This window comes from Poecilia reticulata, linkage group LG10 (assembly GCF_000633615.1).
Source record: "Poecilia reticulata strain Guanapo linkage group LG10, Guppy_female_1.0+MT, whole genome shotgun sequence".
Taxonomy (NCBI): Eukaryota; Metazoa; Chordata; class Actinopteri; order Cyprinodontiformes; family Poeciliidae; genus Poecilia; species Poecilia reticulata.
The window spans coordinates 17501132-17520757 of record NC_024340.1 but is presented as its reverse complement, the minus strand read 5'-3'; the positions used below and the strand labels follow the sequence as shown (position 1 = coordinate 17520757).

At 38.6% G+C, this 19626-nt stretch overlaps 1 protein-coding gene across 9 annotated transcripts in view; it reads left to right on the top strand.

Annotated features, from left to right (window-relative positions):
- The window catches only part of diaph2 (diaphanous-related formin 2), a 450956-nt gene that overhangs the window by 370843 nt on the left and 60487 nt on the right, over nt 1–19626 (top strand). For 6 of the 9 annotated variants that reach the window (XM_008420583.2, XM_008420582.2, XM_017307147.1 and 3 more), the window contains 2 exons: nt 14484–14576; nt 16160–16225. In XM_008420583.2, coding sequence (XP_008418805.1) covers nt 14484–14576; nt 16160–16225 — 159 coding nt within the window. The remainder of the gene's footprint in view (nt 1–14483; nt 14577–16159; nt 16226–19626) is intronic. The other 3 variants (XM_008420586.2, XM_017307146.1, XM_008420587.2) reach the window with 2 other exon arrangements.

Genomic DNA, 19626 nt, shown 5'->3' with positions numbered 1-19626 from the left:
GCAAAGTATTAGTTTAGTATTGTGTATACTAAAATGTAGTCCCCATTCAAATAAGCAATAAACAAACAAAAAAAATCCATTGCAACAGTTGCCTCCTAAAATCACCTAAATTCAGAATAGGCTCTATTCTGAATTTTTTGCTGAAATTTTATTTATTTATTTATGTTTTTGCTAATTAAATGCAACCTCAATCAGATTTCTGATTTACATCTAGACTTACTGTTTGGCTTACTCTCAAGCAGGATTATGATACATGTCTCAGATCAATGATGCAAAATTTGGATAAAATTCAAAACGACTGCTCAGACTGCAGTAACTCTGAAAAGTATTAAGTACAAGTCAAGTCTGCATCCGGTGAAACGTGAAAATGTTTCACCAGATGACATCAAAATTTAACTTTTTGGCCTAAATGGCCAAAAACTAGAGGTGTGCCGATCGATCGGTCATCGATCATAATCGGGCCAATTTTCGTGAAAAAGTGCATTGATCGGTGATCGGCGATCATTGGCTCTTGTTGCCGATACCGATCACCTGCATCTCATTTCGCAGCCTGCCTGTGTAGCTGGTCTCCTCTTTCCTTCACACTGCGCAAACGCGCAGCAACAAATCCTAAGCGATGTGTAACTATAACGCACTGAGTGAATGGGGACGTTTGCGTGTTGCGGAGGAAAATTGAAGCACGTCCAAATGCATCAACACAACGAAGCTAATACGACATAAAAACAATGCCATACTTGACGGAGTTTGGCTGCATCGAGGCTCACTGCAGTAACAAAGACATATGGAGGATCAGATAGCAGGTAAAGCAGCGCACAGCTACAAACACTCACCCGGATTAGCATGACGGTCAGAAAGCTAAACAAATAACCCGCAAAATTATTTAAGTCTTCGAGCTGCGATGTAAGACGCTGGTTCTGCTCTCGCTGTTGAACCGCTGCTATGCGCTACAGGTAGTAATATTTCACAGACGGAGCGCCGCTTCTGCTCCACCTGGTAGTGACTCTCACACCAAACCTCTGCTTAAAGCTGCAGCATCTAACCTAAAAAATACATTTTACATACATATTAAAACTTTCGCTGTCCTAACATGACAGATAATCTCTAAAAAAATAATCGATCTCCTCCCTGCTCTGCATAATTACTCCGTTCAGTCAGAAACAGCCACTCAGAACTAGCAGTAATCAGCTAGCCGCCATGCTAACAGGAAGTTTTCATTCAGTAACTCTGAATTGTTTATTGTAATGGAACCTGTATTTGCCTTTGAATGCTAAGTTTTATACTTGAATTTTTTTGGCAATGTTGAGAGGTTTTTATTTTGGCTCTTTGTATTATTTAGCCTCTTCAGAGCCTTCATATGTTATCAGTCTGTTAAAGATAGTATTACTGACAGCAGTACAATTTGCAGAATGCCTGTTTTGTTTAGTTTTCTTCTTGGAAAAAGTTATTAAAAACAAGTTTTTGTCTAAATTAATGTGAATTCATGGTTCCTTTTTCCACATAATGTAACCGGTAGTGTTTATGATAAAAAAAAAAATAATAATAATAATAATTATGTGATCGGTATCGGTGATCGGCCCTCATGGGTGATCGGTATCGGCAGGAAAAAATCTGATCGGCACATCTCTATCAAAAACTAAATAAAGTGATTTTTAAGGCAGTTGGTTGTATTGTTTTGTTTAGAGGTGAAGTAGTAAAAGGGGCATTAATAATTTTTTATCAAATGATTTGCGCATAATCATTTCAATTATGCTAAACTTTGTGTCGGCCTGTTTCATTAAAGCTCAAAGTTCAATGTGTATGAATAATTTTACAAGGTGCAGTAGTTTATTACACACGTTACACAGAAGAACAAGCATATTTTACTTCATGTGCATATTGATGTCACTTCAGTGTGGCACCAAACTTTTAGCAAGCCACTTTTTCTTTGCCCTCAATTTGGAGTGCAAGTAGTACAAGCTATTCTTTGCAACTGCTTCGTATGGATTGTTGAACTCCATAATTACCTTAAAAGACGGGAACAAGGGCGCCAGGATTATCTGCCGTCATGCACTCGTCGTAATAAATAACAGCATATTAGATTGTGCTCTATCTCCAGAAAGAATCGGTATCTGCCCGAAGGCAATGACGGCACAGAGCTTCTAGGCGGCTGCATCTCAGCTTAGTCCCACAAGACCAGGCAGCGTGAACTGAGACATGTAGAAAATTAGATTTATTCAAAAACAAGTTCCACAAACGGAGTAAATATACTGTGTGCTCTCTAAAACAAAAATTGGCAGAGTAAAAAAGAAAAGAAAAAAAAAAGTCATCCACTGCTGTCCAGACATGCATTATTCTCAGCAAACTACTGTCGACGTGTGAAGCAACCTTTTCTTCGAGAATGTCTTGCATTAAAAACATAATACTTAGCATCTTAAAGTTGCACCCTTCCAAGTTCAGGTAGTGAGACAGGTTTCAGATGTCTGTTCCCTTTATTTTGTCTCTTCCTCCATAGATCTCTTTATTTCACACCACTCTCATGCTTCCTCATTCCTTCCTCTCTCTCATCACTCTGTCGACTGTTCTTTTCTTCCTCAGTGCAATAAGCGCAGGCACAGTTGAATCTCATTAATTTGTGGGTGGTTCAAGTGTCTGATCATTTCCCCTCCCAGATCTGGACCCCACCAGTCACTTTACAGTCAATCAAACCTAATTACCCTCACTACAAAGACCATCAAATCCCATTGTCAAATCCATTTAGCTTCCCCAGACAGGGCCGCCTTACGCTGAGGCAAACAGCCCATGTGGGGTTTGGTTCAGATGCGATCTTGATCTGCATTACAAAACTATGTATCCGCTACGTGTCACTGTTTAAAAACGGAGCTCTATGAGAGCCAGGATAGATTGTTTGGGATTTTTTTTTTTTTTTTTAATTCACTGAAATTTTTGTTAGCCATCCTAGATTACAATGTGAACTTCACTATTAAGTCCTCTGATACAGATCAAATGGACAAAGACAGTTATTTGTCAACGGTAATAAAACAAATTTCTGAAAGAGGCTCAGATCTAAATGTGCTAACTTTCAAGTATGGTGGCAGTAGCATCATGATGTGGGTTGTTTTGCTGCCAGTGGTGAGGATGCATTAGAAGGTAAACCTTCAAATTCTTCAGTTTCATCATATCAGCTGGATTGAAACCTGATGACAAAAAAAACGGCTAATTAGCATCAACATGGAAAGCAGCACAGAAGCATTGCCTGAAAACCAAACAAATACCAATACTGCCAAGCAGAGAAGCAAATATCTCACAACAAATAGGAGCTCAGTGAAGATGATCAAAGGCTTGCAGTCAAGATGCAACTTCCAAATGGACATTTAACCAGGTCTTACTGGGGATATATGCATATACAGTATTTAAGCAACTATTTATCATTTTGACCATGAATGGACAAGTACTTGTTTGTAAAAATAATTTTAAAAAAAGATTAGCTCAAATAAAACTCAATTAAACCTTCATGACAGTGAGGACTTCATGTAATCTACATCTGTATACAGATCCTACCCTACCTGTAACTAAAGTATGAAAAATGTGTGGCTCAACCACAAACCTTGGCTGCCTTTGCTGTAGTTTTTTGCTGCCAAAAAAATCATTTAGTAGTTTGCATTTATTAGCATTTAATGCAAAGCAGCAGGAGGAAGGATGAGGATTACATTAGAGCAATTAAAGGTGTGGGATTAAGGAGCTCCCTGCGGTTGCATTAGGGAGAGACGCTGCAGCAGATATCAGTGTTAGGGTAAAACATAAACCCCTCTGATGGCTCCAAATGTACAGTACATTATTTCAATGTGAATTAAAGTAGATGCATTTAGTCAGTATCTCATGGCATAATAAAGACAAAGTCAAAAACGAGCACCTCTAGAAGTTATTGAAGTTAATAAAAAACAAAACTGTATCTGAAACGCACATATTTGAGTGCTGCTAAAAGCTGCACACAAAGAGTCTTTTTAAAAACGCGGCTTTCTGCTTCGACCCTGACGAGAATGTAAGAGCTCAATCACTTTGCAAAAGCTTGGATAAAAAGAGACACCATTAAAGCGAAGGTCCTGCTGGGTCAGGGAAAATGAATATAGGTCAGGGCCCTCCATATTGGAGCTAAATTTAGCTGTACTTTGCCTATAGAAAAGAGGTACTAGTGGCCCTCTCTGCTGCGATGACAGCTTCCTGTGACCCTCCTGGCACCCCGGCATTGTGACCCCATGTGGCGTTGGGAAAGTGTGTCAACTTAACATCTGTCAGTGCTGGGTTGGAGCTCTCCCTTGTGTGCCGGTACTGTTACTGGGCAAACTAGCCCAGAGCTGGATGGATGGTGATCGCAGTATGGTAGCTGCACAGACCTTAAGGCAGGAGCTGTAAATGATAGCGGAGGGAAGAGCGTGACGACGACTGTGTTGCAAGTATCTTTCTTTCCCCTCCTCTTCCCGTCTCCCACCCTTCCCTCCCTACTGTTTCACACTTGGGGCCTGGCAGCATCCATCCAGATGGAGGGTTTATTTTTGTTTTTGTTTGTTTACTTATTCATGCATCCAGCTATTCGGGGCATCGCTGGGGCTTTTGCTCCACCACAGAATGCAAATCGCCACCGCGGCTAATCCACTTTCATCTCTCCCTCTCCCTCCAACTTGGCTGCACGTTTTTTTTCCCTCCAGTCTCTCCAAAGTCAGGACATTTCGCCTTTCTTCTGAGAGATGACCGGACCCACCCAGTTTCAGCCCTCCCCTTTATTTCAGGAGGTAAAATGTCCTGAAATTGCACACTTTTTACCTACAAGCAGTGGCAGTTCTAGAAACTTTTACATCACGGGAGGAGCAAGGGAGTGGTAAGAGCTCTAAGCAGGGTTGCAATGCCGGATCTCCTCGGGGAAGTGTGTGAAAATCCCCCCACATATGTCACTAAAACAAACATAACACCCACAAAAAAAGAACAAATTATTGAACCTCTGTCTCTTGGAAGTCTTAGATATACAAATCTTTTATCACTTATTTTGTAATGATATTTATTTATATGATTTTTCCAAATTTTAATTATACTAAAAGTTGCATGTAAATTTCTACTTTTATCAGTCTGACATCATTTCTAAATATTGAGTCAGGTGTTATGATTGAACAATTACTCATTACTTCAGGAATTTCTTTTTAACATTTAATTTTTTTTCCCTAACATTTAACTTCTTGGACGGCAAATTTTTACTCGAGTAAAAAGTGTTGCTACTTTTACTCAAGTTCATTTTTTGGGCTATCTTCCCACCTCTGTCAGTTTGACCCTGGAGGTTCATTGCACCCACTGTTTTTGAAATTCTAATTATAACAATAATTATGTATCTTTTTCTGAGTTAATATTTAATTTGAAGGCTATAAGAGGCGTCTGGACAAACAAAATTTAGTTTTTTATAAGTGATTATAATGTAACGTTTGTGAGAGGGGAGAGGTGTGGCAGGGGGGGCAATTGCCCCCCTTGCCCTCCTGTAGATCCCTTCCTGCCTCCCAGGCACCTTTGGCAATTTCATGACATTCTTTCCACTCACCACATCTCCCTTATCTTTTTTCTCCCCCTGACCCTGTCGCCAAACAGGGAATAAAGTAGTAACCGCGCTGCCATTCCTCCCAGGATGGAGTGCAGCGCGAGCATTCATAATCGAGTTAGGGAGGACATGAGTGGGTTTGCTCATCAAGTTCGCCATTTTTATTTGCCATCCTACCCTTCCCCTGCTGCTTTATTTGACACGAGCCGCTGTGCGCTCCCATACACACAAACTCCTTCAAATTACTGCCTGAAGCCTCGCCGAAGTTTCTCAGGTCATCATGTCAAAGCTTTTGCCGAGATCGGTTGGTTGGACAGCGGGGAGATTGTGAAAGAAGATGGAAAGGGAAAAACAAGGGAAGGATATCTAACAGGTGCATGACTGCTGTTCTTGGGGAGCTTGTGTTGTCTGTGCTCTCTGTGGCAGTAATGGTGTCTTTTTGCCCTGGTCTTTGGAGCTGCTGGGACAGCACGGGAGGAGGGTGAGTGGAGGATGTCGGCGCTCAAAGCTCGACAGTTAGAGAACAGGAAGCAGAGCGGAGGCTGTAAAGTAATGCAGGTGGCTGTGTGCACATCTAGGTGGCTGAATTCAGGTGTGGAAATAACACAGAGCCAGGTGCATGGGAGCGAGAGTGGGGAAAGGGGCTGAGATTAAAAGAAAGTGTAGATGCCTGCCTCTCCACCTGGCCATAAAGCAACTACCCCCTCCTTCCGCTGAGGCCTTTGTTTCACGGCTAATGGTCCAGGTTAATTGCACAGGTGACTGTCTGTGGGGGAACAGATGGGCTCAAATGTGTTCAAAAACAATCTGCAGCAAGAAGACGAAAAAAAACTCTTCTCTCTGTCACTCCCTTTCTTCCTCATCCTCTCCACTGGAGTCGTAAAGCTGGAGTGGGGTGAGGTTAAGATCTCACTGTGTTGCTCTCTCACACTGTCTTTAATTTATCAAGCACAAGGCCAGTAAGCTTTCATTAGATCTCATTACAGAGCAAATTAGACTCCAGAATTTGCTTGTGGAAAGTCGTGTGTAATCTGCTCATATGTTGGGTTTTGATTTGGATTAGGAGGAAAACGCAACGACTTCATTCGCTAGGAGGAAACTGCAGCTGTCTCAAAAAGCTTTTTTACCATTACCGTTTATAGCCTGTAAATGTCTTTTTGCATTCTTCACTTTACAACCATCAACTTCACTGTACTTTATTTGGATTTTAATGCATCAATATACTTTGACCTAAACCAGAGGTCTGCAACCTGTGGCTCTATAGAGCTTCCACAATGACGCTTTATAACATGGGTAAAAATAATAAACATATATATTTGTACATATAAATATCATAGCAAACATAGGTTTTAGCTGTATTGCTCATGGAATAATTGCATTAAATTTCCACAACAGAATGTCGCTAAAAGTACCAGCAACATGATTGTAATTTATTTTCTTTATCTTTAATATATTTTCTTCCACTCAAAAAAATTATTCATCCTCTTTTCATGAAAGTTTTATGCTTTTCTGTATCTTAAACCCCCCAAACTTTAAATAAAATAGTGTTTTTTTTTAAGAATAACAGTACATGTCTTGCAGTAGATGTTCATCAAATTTATTATTCCAAGTTATTTTTGCTCTCTGGATTGTAAAGGTTGCAGATTCCTGACTTAAACTGTTTTATCTGATGCTTTATGTTTCGGGAAGATGAGCCTCAACCTTGTTGTTCTTGCTCCCTCCAGCTTCCTGTCAACTCCCCATTCTTGCTGTAGAAAGGCATTCCCACAGCATGATGCTGCCACCTCCATGTTGCATTGGTTTTCTTCATTTTGCATGGTGGCCTAAAATAAAATCTTAAATCTCATATGACCCTTGCATCTTCACTTGCATGGCTTGTGGAAAACTGCAGAGAATGTGTTTTATTTATCTTTATTTTAAAAATGTAACAATCTTGTGACTAAATGTGCTAAATTAGAGGAATAAATGCCCTCTTCCTTGGTCATGATGATCCTTTTTATGCACTAAACTCCTAGATCTTGAAAGAATAGCTGGTAAATTAGTCAAAGGTTTTCTGTACACAGCATTTGTTGTATGATTTTTACTGGTAAAACAAATTGCAGGAGCACCATTTGTCTTGATCTTGACTTATGCACTGCTTTGTGTTCCAGCACAAAAGGTTTGTTGTAACGCAACAAAATTCAAGTGGTTTTAATGCTTTTGGACTAAATCCTTGAAAGTTTTCACCAATGTAATTGGCCTAAGCTGCAGGATGAGAGTTTGCTGTTGTTTTTAGAAAGCTGCGGCTTTTTTAGGAGAGTTTGTCTTTTTTTCCTTTGTGAACCACGACGGCTGAATGTGAACCATCAGAAATTGAGCTCTCATTTATCGATCAAATGTTTTTCCACAGCAAAACAAAGCAGGATGTGCCAGGCAGTAAATTGAAGTTATGAACAGGCTTTGTTGACACTTAATCAAAGGAACGGTTTCTGGTGTTTCAGACTGGCCAGCATTCCCAGAGTTTATTTATGTATTTAAGTATTTTTAGAGCTGCAGTTTTTGCATTTCATTTTCTAACATGGACGTTTTGTAGAGAGGATTTTTTTAATGACAATTTTGAATGATTGGCTATTTTTTAAATTGACAATCTGTCATGGTAAAATAAACAAGCTTGAATTGTGCTTTGTATTTTATCAGTATTTTATGTAAAAAAAAAATAAATAAATAAAAAAAAAAGATTAAGTTCAAACCTACCAAAACACTGCCGTTCACCTGACCTAACAGGACAGGCTTGGACAGTAATAAGGAGATAAGTAACCAAGGAGGAGCTGCAGAGATCCACAGCTCAGGTGGGAGAATCTATTGAAATGGCAACTATTAGTTTTGGACTCAACAAATGTGGCCTTCACGAGGAAGCCTTTGGTGAAAGAAGGCTATAAAAGTGCTTTTTCTTTTTCATAAAACATGTAGGGGATCTCTGCAAACATGGGGAAAAAAAGCCACTCTGATCAGATGAGTTCAAAATCATTATCACTCCCAGTCACCCCAAACAAACAGTCTCCACTCTGAAACATGGTGATTGCAACCAAAGTCCCAACCTGAATTGTTGTTTGTTGGCAAGATTAGGAAAAATTGTTGTGCACAGATGCTCTCCATTCAGTTTGAGCTATTTTGCCAAGAAAAACAGGCAACATTTCAGTGTCTAGATCTGCAAAGGGTGGCAGAGACGTTCCCCAAAAGACTGGCAGCTCTAATTGTAGCACAGCGTGGTTCTACCAAGTATTGACTCAGAATATGTATGCACATATCGCATAGATCCCAGTGATTGTGTCGTGACAAAAAGTGTAAAAGGTTCAAATACTGCGAGGTGTTATACGCTCTCATCTCCCCCTCCGTTAGGTATCTATCTACTCAGTGTGAAAATGTCAGCCGAGAAATCCGCTCTGTAACATTTAGTTTATAAAGTGGATCCAGCACTCTTTCAATATATAACATGGGCTGGTATTACTTTTAATACATGGCAGGTCTAACTCCAGCTCTAGGTATGTGTGTCTGTGGATCGCACGCTGCAGAGTATGTTTTAGAAATAATTAAATGTCACGGAGCTGGGGCCTTCAAGTATGCAGGAAGATGTTTTACGACCTTGTGCCTTGTCTTGCCTCGCTATTCCCTCCCAATAACCCATTCCAGCAAACGCTCTTTCCTCCCTGTTCTGCCCTGCGTGTGCCAACCTCCCCCTGCATTCTTCCTCCTGCCTCATTTTCTTCTTTACAGTTTTCCTCCCTGATGGTGACACTTAAAGCGCCTGTGCTTATTCTTTTCATATCCCTTCCTTTCCCCTCCTTTGCTGCTGTCGAGGTTTGACTTAGTGCTCCGCTCCTGGGAATGGTGGTACATCACAGTTGCTTTCTTTTTTTTCTGTTTTAGTTTACAGCTAGCTTCTTTTTTTTTTTTCTCAGAAAAAACTAATCTGATGTGTGAAGTTTTTATGGCAATCCAGCTGAGAGCACATTGCTCTTGTTACAGCTCCTAATTAGAAAATGTGATGGTACTGCTTGTAAATATGCTGCGGTGAGCCAATCTCTCGGGCTCACAGTTGCTTTTGACGCAGGTTTTTGGTCAAGGTACCAGACATCCAGGTACGGGTTGGGAAGGAAGTGAAAGGATCATCGGGGAAAGATACGGAACCGTTGAGGGCAGTAAAGCTTCCCAGAGTTTTATTTCTCCTATTGAAGGTTTAAGTGTTTAAGAAATTAACTATCTTCCACATTTCCACAAGCTTTATTAAGATCATTAAAGGACCTCGGGCCTGCTGGCGTCGGGTCCCCGCCGAGGTGTTTCATCACCGGAAGGGTTTGTCAATGTCCTGGGTCTTAGCCCATCTTAACCCATTTAGAAAGCAATTTCCTGTGAGCAGAGAGGGATCTCTCCTCTTGAGAAAGATCTCTAGGTATAAAAGGTTAGCTTTTCTGTAATTCCTCATCTTGCAATGTAGCACAGCCGATAATAAGAGGGAGACGACTGTTTGCCTTAGGTTTACCAGCTCAAAATAAGACGAGCAAATTGCTTGAACAAAGCAGAAATGTCAGCTGAAGTGGGCATGGTACAATAAGCAATTAGGAAAGCTTGAGTTGAGGATTACCACAATAAGTGTACTCAAATAATACTGAGTTTTATTTCCATAAACACTGAGTAAATTCTGTCTTTATAGATTTCACAAATAATCTGTAAAGACACTACTGTGTCAGAGTGTGCTCTTACCTTCTGGAAGCTCGTTTGTGAGAGTTTCTTGAGTTTAAGCTTTGGACAACTTGGGGGAATAGTTAATTGAGATCAGACATGTAACCAGGGAGTGAGCTTCCAATTTTAGTCATTTTGGCTCTTCTTGTCTGCAGACTTTCTCCCCCCTGAACCTCAGTCTAGCAGGGCTCCAAAGTCCCGGCCATTACGAATGATGAATTGTGCTGAAGTTAAGCTGGAAGTAGGACAAATTGATCAAAGTGTCAGGCGCCCCCTGTGATGTTCGGGTCTACGTGAAGAAGGAGCTGTCAAGAAGTTTCTTGTAGCACAGTTGTTGCAGATGAATGTTTACCTGGCTTTAACAGGTTCCGCCTTCTGTCAAACATGCAATCTGTCGTTGCTAGCCTACATACGGATGAGCTGCTGAAGATCTTGGGAGCTGATATAGTTCTAGAAGTGCAAAGCGTTCGCCATATTGTTCCTCAAGTCCACAGGAGACGAACCCCGTGCTCTCCTGTATTTTTTTTTTAAGCCAACGAGCTCACTATCTGAGGTGTAGTGCTGCAATTTGAGATAAGCACTACTTTACTCGGCTCTGGTTTTGTTCAGATAAAGCTGGTCTAATTAAGCTTGATTTAATCGGGATTGCTTTTAAGCACAGCACACAGCTTCTTTGATTTCAAAGTAGCCCTTGGGAAGGACTTGAGGAAGAAAGGGAGGAAATGAGATAGAGAGTAAAATTAGTGAGGGCGTCTTAAGAGTTGCTTTTTTAAAATTTGCATAAGACATGTTTCTATTCTTAGTTGTACTGTCTTTTCTTACTTGTGTGAGTGATTGCAGGTTGGGTGGTTTGTAGCTGGAGAAAGAAGCAACATCTGCAGACGCTACTTTCAACAGTAATAGAAAAATGTGTCATTTCATTAAAGCGACCAGCTACCATTTATAAAATCATATTAGATACAGTTTGTCGCCTTTAGATCAAGTCATTCTATTTGTTTTGCTATTTTGTTGGAAATTTGCATTTATTTAAGATGAAATCAAGTCCTTCTGAACTTCCACATACATGCACATCTATGATGACATCACAAAATGTGCGCATATTTTTAATTAAATTCCTCTTCTAAGGAGCTGTAGAGCTGCTGCAAAACAATTTACCCATTTGTGAGTCTAAGGATAATTTGTAAATAAACATGCAATTGGTTTCTGAAGAGGCTCGACTGAAATACTCTGCAAAAACACAAAATCTTACCAAGTACTACTTCGACTGGCATATTGTTTTAATGAAAAAAAATTATAGTTAAAATAGAAATTATCTGCTAGTGTAACTAGTACTTTTTCAAAAAAATCAGTATTAAGGAATTATTCACTTACAACAAGCTCCTGTAACTTGCTGCAAAGTTACTTGTAAGTTTTGTCTTATTTCAGATGTACAAAGATATATGCACTAAAAACTAGACAAAAATACTTGGAAAGATTTGGGAATTTTGTAATGTAGCCACATCTCTTTATATAACAAAACTTCATGAAAAAGCCAAGTTGTTTGGAAAACCATCCATTCTGATGGATACAGTAGTTGTACTGCTTCTCCTAAATAAAAATACAAAATAATAAGATAATTATCACAAATTTAAATAAAAAAAATTAAATGATGCATATTAAAAACAGAGCAATATATTTTATGCCCATATTTTTGTTAATTCTGATGATTTGGAGTTGCACCTTCTGACTGAAAACCTAATGAAAACCCACATTTTGGATTGTTCCTTTAGTAAGGAGACAGAGGACTGACCTGTTGATCAGTTGTCCACAGTCTTTATTTGGGATGAAAGTTTTGGTTTTTATTTGGAAATCAGTGTCCCAATCAATGCTTATTTCACTTTCCTGCAGGGCTGTGGAAATAAATGCCCAGAGTGTCAAAAGTATCAATACCTGCTTTTATGATCAAAGTGCTTGATTGGCCAACAAACAAAACTTTTTTTCTGTTTAAAAAAAAAAAAATCCTTTTTTGGTGTTATGTAATCGGCTCATTTTCTGACTAATTGAATGTGTGTTTTCATTGCTGTGTCCTGCAATGGAATTGCATACTTTACCTAGTTGTGTTTTTATTGCCAATATGCATTTGCTAGTGTAAAAAAAAACAAACAAAAGATGCACCACTGGGAAATACCTATATTTTAATTGACTACTATTGGCTGACTCTTGTATCACTGAGCACACACACAAATGAAAAAGGTTGATTACTCCTGTAAAAGTGCTGAGTATGAATGAAGAATTTTTCTCCACAAAATTTTCCCTCCAGCAATAAACACGTTGCAAGAAACGACGGTAAAACCCTGCAGGAAGAGCCAGTTTACTCATACATGCAAAAGAATTGATTGCTAAGTCTCCAGGTCCACAATAACTCACCCTAATGATCCTAGTTTTAAAATAATGTCTATTCTAGACCAGAATGATGAAAAGGTTGCCCCTCTAACTCATTAATATGTGGGCACAAAGATAGATGACCCAGATATGAAGCCTAAGCTTATTTTTGAACTGCTGAGCGGCGCTTCATGCACGCAGTATGGCCACATCTCGTCCTGCCGTTGGCCTTGCAGCTCTTTAAATGCTCCAATGCTGACTGCCTTCACTTCTCTGGTTGCATAGATCCACAGGACAGATGAAATGGTGGACAGGGGGAGTGTTTTTCGGAGCCCAGTCCCACTGTCATTGACTGAACAATGATAGAAAGCCTTGGTATTGAGCGGCTCCACACTAAATCTTTGTAAAGAGCACTTAGCTCCCCCTGCGTTAGCCACAGACAGAATATCTGTCAATGACCATCACTGGATGCTTTCATCCTGAGGCTCCTCTCTGCTAAACTCTAACCTAAGCTAAGTGTGTTTTACTCCACCACAACTGTTTACTAAAAAAGAAAGAAAAAAACGACAAACCGAACTGAGTGACGGGCCTGTCCATCAAGACTCAAGAGTAGCTGCTCTGAAAATAGTTGCTGTGTCTTGCAAAATTATTTACAGTCCTTGAACGTTTCACATTCTGTCTAGGTTAAGACTTTAATTACACATTATAATATTGCAGAAGAAAAATGATACGTGGTTTAAAGATAAAAATGCTGCAGCTGTAGCTCCAGCTGCTTCTCCACCCAAACTCGGTCAGATTAGATGAGGGAATCTGTGAACATCAGTTTGTAAATTTTAGAAAAACAGAGTAAAGTCTAAACTATTCTAACACATTAATATGCTTTGATTTAAAACGTTTACCGCTCCCACCGCTCAAAAATAAAATAAATGCAAAGTGTTTTAATGAGACAATAAAAGTTGTTGATTTTTGTTTAAAAATATATATTTTAAAAGAAAGGCAAACGATTTTACTGTTTGGTTGATTGTTTTCAATTGTGTTGGTCTAGAAACTGTTATTCCATTCTCAACGACATTATTGCTATATGGGTCATTCTTGCTCTATATAAACTAGCTTAATGAATCAGTGGGTCAAATTCTGCTTTTCCATATGTCATTGAATGTGTGTGGTCCTATTTACTATGGAATTGAAATTAGAGCAAAATCATGGTTTGTAAAGTCAGTTGTTCTTTTCATTTTCACTGCTCATCTGCTAACTACCCTGACCTGCATCATACGTATAGGAACAGCTGCCTTTCATGATCTCTGATTGGTTTAGACCTCAATAATGCTTCTGTTGTTGAACTATAAGGAGGTTTTCAGTGTCTGAGACTTTTTTTCCTCTAATGTTTGGTTGCACAGATGTCTGTTTTTTATAGTGTAACTATTAGGTCAAAATTAGGTCACATTTTACCACCAAGTTGGTCGACCACTAGAGGTCTGAGTCATCTGCATCTTTTTTGAAAGATGGACATTTTTGCCAAGCTGCACTTTTGGGTTTGTAACAAGTATTCCTCCAGAATTTGCCCTGTAATTGGCTCCATCCATATTTGAACAGCTCTCCTGCTAAGGATCCCCGCAGAATGATGCTGCCACCACCATGTTTTTACAATGATCTATAATGTATTCAGGCTGTTACTTCAGGCTGTTACTTCTCTGAGATAAATAGTTTGTTACTTTTAGGCTAAAAAGTTAAATCTGAGTCATATAAAAAAGTCATACAAGTGTGTTTGTGATTATCTGCATGTGTAAAGACTACATTATGTTTTTCACTCTAAACATGTTTTTTTTTCTCTTGTTCTGTTCTCTTGCAGAAGGGGATGAAACTGGCGTGATGGACAGTCTGATGGAAGCCCTGCAGTCTGGAGCAGCTTTCCGTGATCGGCGAAAACGAACACCACGGAATGGTAGGAAAGCAGATCCTCCGTGGGATCTTCTCTTGTCTGTCAGCCTCAATTTCCTGTCCAGCTCAACGTTATACTTGCAAAGTGATTTTCTTTTGACTTTACGCATCTATGCAAATATTGGACCATCTCAAATTCTTCGCCTGCTTCAAGGATGTTTTTAACCACATGAGTACAAAGTCCATAAACAATGCTTCATAAACAATCAGTGTCCCAGGGAAGGACAGAAGAAACGTATGATCCTCTTCGTATTATAAATCTCCCAGAAACACGACCAAAGCCAGTTTGGTTTAATCCAGTGTTATTCCTCTCTGCCTTGACGAATGGGCCATGCTCAGGGGAGTCCTACCTTTCAGCAGCATGAGGGTCAAATGAAATACAAGTCGAGATTTCTGCAGCTGAGCCACAGGTGCTGCAATCTCCATACCGCCAATAATGACAGAAGACTTTGGGAGGGAATATAAACACCAATGGGGTGCGATGAGATGGAGAGGAGGATTTGGGTTTTAAATTTGGAGGTTGAGCCTCAGATGGTAAATATCTCATTTAAAAACACTGTAATATTAAACTACTGTTTTAGTTATTTCATAGAGCAGTTTATAAAATGTATATGTGGGCATGTAGCTTGCTCTCTCCAAAGAGAAGAGATTGACACATTTTTCAAATATCATCAGTCAAAATATTAGTACCTAGAGACATTTTGAACCTAAATATTATTACTTGACTTTTCTAGGCAGGTTGACTTATTGTAATTCAGTACTTTAACCATATAGCTTATAAAGAACAGACCCAAATATGTTGGCCTGTAAGATTATCCTTGCTTTTGGAGGGGGACAAAACATTCTGATTGATGTTTTTTCTATTATTTTTAGTCCTGTCCTGTCAACATTTACATTTAAAAATTGCAAAGCATAAAAAAAACAAAAGTAATGCAGTTCAAACTATGACACAGAGATGCTGTCTGGATGTTAAATTAATTTCCTTGATGGAGGAGAAACTGCCTAAGATGTAATTATTATACAAGATAAGACTGGGATAAAGCGAGAATAGAGAGTAAATAACTGTTTTTATAGAAGTGGATATTGTTCCTGATTACTGTTCATCACACTATTAAATGAGCTACAAAAACTCAATTTTTGTCTAAAATAATATTAACGCCTCTCCTTGTACAAATCAGATATATCAGAACAGAAACCAATACTTTTACATCTAAAGTTACTTTTAATGTATGTTGGGGTAAATAGCATCAGTTTTCTTTTTCATAATAATAATTTTAAAAAATTGTGGTGCTGGTGAGTATCAAATGTTTTACTTTTTATTGAGGCCAAAACCTGATACTTGAAATTAAACCAAAGACTAGTATTTACTCTGATTTTTAATGTTATCTTAAAAAATTGTCCTCTTATTGTTTGGTCTTATTCGTCTCTTTCTGTCAGACATTTATGTGGAGGTTTTTTTTCTTCTCTTTTCTCTTTCTTTGGGACTTGTTCTACCTCAAATGTGTCACCTCTGATGGATTTTTCTCTCTTCCTTTTTCACCTTTCTTTTTCCTTTCCTTTTTTCTGTGACTGCCCACGTTGTTACAGGTGATCAAAGCCCTTCCAGTCCAGCCTCTCGGTGGCCGGGTGCTAACTATGGTAACAGAACTCTAGGTGTGTCTTTATTTCACTGCCTTTCTTAACCCAGACCCAGCACGATTGTTGGTCCTACTCTGCACTGCTCCTGGCTGCGTAACTCACACGTCCTTCCTGTCAGAACACGTAATTTCAGCTGGTCTATGAAAAAGCAGAGTCCTGTGCTGAGTTGCTAACTTAGTTTTTTTTTTTTTACTCGGAAATAACATTTTGGGGAGTTCAAGATGTGTTTTGCTTTATTAAAGTTCAATTTATCAAAATGCAACATGGATAACACAAATTAACATATGAAATTAGACTCACTTATGATAACTATCCTCTTTTATCATTAAAAAGGCCCTGAATTTATAGATGTTAAACATCCATCTACACAAAGGGGACAACTTTGTGAAACTTGATGTTTCGCCACCATTACCTCAGCCTGGAAGCTCTTTTGCTTAATAGATTAAAAAACAGAGAATCGCATTCAAACTGGTGTCATGTGTATATTAGGTGAAGAGATGAGATCAAATATCAAGCCCAATACATTTTTATAATGCATAAATGGCATTATGGCAGTCAGTTGACGCAAACACTTTGATATCACTCTGATAAAATTAGCCAGTTGAAAGATTTGCAAACATTTTATTTTGAATGTGTTTTAAGAAAAATCTTAAAAGTAATTCTAATAGTTTTATAACTACAGAAATTAGATCAATTTAGCTCTTCATTCTCTAGTAAGATGGTTAATTCTAGCTAACCAGTTTTAAAAACCTTGAACACAATATTTACATAAATTTTCTTGTTCAAAATCCAAAATTCCTAAAAACTATGAGAGAAAAAAAGCAGCTGCAGTAAAACTCTGCTTTATACGGTTCAGATGTAGCTACAGCTGAAGCTAATTATATTGGTAAACATGTAGAAAAATTGTCTGGAGAGCCTGATTATTGATTTAACCCAATCTAGAGGCAAACATTTTCTTCTGTCAGAAAATGGGAAAATGGGAAAAAAATAAAAAATCTTAAGAGAAAACATCTTATGGTCATAAACAAAAGCTGCAGTCACATCTGAGGTCTGGCTGTTGACTCCCTCTTTGACCTCTCTCAAGGTTTTCCCCAACAATCACAGATAATGAGTCTTTCATTGGGTGCGACTCATTCATGGCCAACAGGTTTAGCTTGCTAGCATGGTTCAGCCTAGCATTAGCTCAGTCGCTAACCTCTCTAAAGCTGGAAACAAACCTAAATCCTTGATCCAGCATTCAATGTTTTATAAACCAAGTTTATATATTCATTAAAAATGAAGCCCAAACAACATGAAACGCCAGCTGTTCTCTGACAAACACTACCCACAACTGAGAATAAAGGCTGAATTAATCAATATCTTCAGTTGAAGTAATGTATATTTTGAGATTTTATTTTATTTTCCTAGTTAAAAGTGAATCACCAAAATTACCATGAGCCTTAAAGCAGTCAAAGCACTCAGCACATTTTTCTGCACTGTGGATCAGCTCCAGTAGTCAGATGGTTTTATTGTCTGTCCTGTTGGGCTGCATGGTTACTGAATGATATCACTTCCTGTCTGGTAGCAGTTTTAGGACATTTTCTGTTCTTCTGTAGTGTTTAGATCACTTGAAATGTTTTTTTTTTTATGTGTATGAGTAGATTTGCCATGTATTTTTGTTGTAGATGTTATGCACCAGCCCACTAGATAGTTTGCTTTCTGAAGACTTGCAAACTTTTTTGCTTTACTGGCTGTTCGGTTGTCATATGTATGTTTTTACTGTTATAACAACTCTGCATGACAAGATGTGTGTGGTAGGAGTGTGATGTTGAAGAAACTGAAAAAATGAGACTCTGATAAGTTTATGGCAACTTTTAAATGATGTTAATCAGATTAAGAGATTATGTTAACTGGAAACCTTTTACAGATGCATTTAATGAGCAACAAGTGGACTTTGATAAGACGACGCCTTGTGCTGTAAAACACCTTTAAAACGTGAAGTATTAGCACTCTGGTGGGGCGGCGGGATTCTTTCTTCAAGAAATAACAACTCTAAGAGGTAGACTGGAGTCAGAAAACTTATTCCTCAGCTGTCTACATTGGAAATACTGAGTGAAAAGTGTTGTGGTTGCTCATAAATCCCCAGACAAAAGCTGTTACATCCTGTGTTCCACAACCAATGCAGGCTGTCGGAGGCTATGGCTGTTGTATGAGGCATGCCCTGGCTTTACATGACGACATCTTTGGCAGATTAAATGGCTCCTACAGAGGGAACATCCTCAAACTCAAGAGTTTCACCGTGAGAAAGAGTCAGAAAACTGACGGAAAGGGAAAGTTGGGCTTGGTTCATTATTTTTTAGTTGGCTTGGACATTTCCACAAAATTAAATAGAAAATTTGGTGCCATTTTCATTTTTGTGCTTCCTGAGAAAAGATGGCATCCAGAGTTAAAGTTATGTGTAAGATATATTGTATATGAAAAAGGAGCAGACATGTTCCTTTCTATGTACAACTTTATTTAAAAGTTTTTTGCAGGTTCTGTGGAAAGGCTTAATGTCTGAATCATGACACTCAGAACAAGTGTTTCTTAATATCCTATATTAAAAAAATCCAAAGTAAAGACAGTCACATGTCCAGGATGACCACTTTAGTTGATGGCAAAAAAACTCTGCTAATCCACCTCTTTTGGTTTTGCTGCTCCTCTTTAAATCCTTGTCTGTTCTTATGGTTATAAAACCGGGCAGAGAGATCGCAGAGTTACGAATTTGACCTTTCTTTGCCAATGACGATTGACAGAACAGATGGTTTTAACTTCCCTCTTTCTCTGCTCTTTGGTACTCTGCATTCATCTTCCCAGTTTTCCGATCTAAATACCAGAAAAGTAACTACTGTATTTGTCCAAGAGATACGTTTTCATGGAGTTTAAACATGTATCAATAACTACAGCCATCTTTATTGCTCTAATTTTAAGCTTATTTAAACATTGAACTTTTTTTTTTTTCACACAATTTGCCCTTCCCTTTTGAAATCGGGGTTTCTTTAAAAATGTTTAATGATTTGAAGCTGAACCTTCTGATTTATAGGACTCAAAAGGTCCAGGTTTTATTTATGCTCTCCAAAATGAAAACATTTTTCCTAAAATTATTCCGCATTTGTTCATTCATTGTGTGTGTTGTAACTCTGCCTTAGAAATTTGAGTGTTGCTAATTTGTGATAAAGCTGCACGATGCAGCAAACGGAACTATTGGAAGAAACCTATTCCCAGATAATTAGTTTCTCAAATGAGCTTTGCAAAAGAATCTGGCTTGTAAATATGCCTCATTATACTTTGTTCAGATGTTTAAATTAAACCTGTTCTTCTAACCTTATCAACCGGAACCTGTTTCCTCATGGGAAACTGTATAATCAGCATAGTTTGTGTTAAGGAGTTTTTTCATA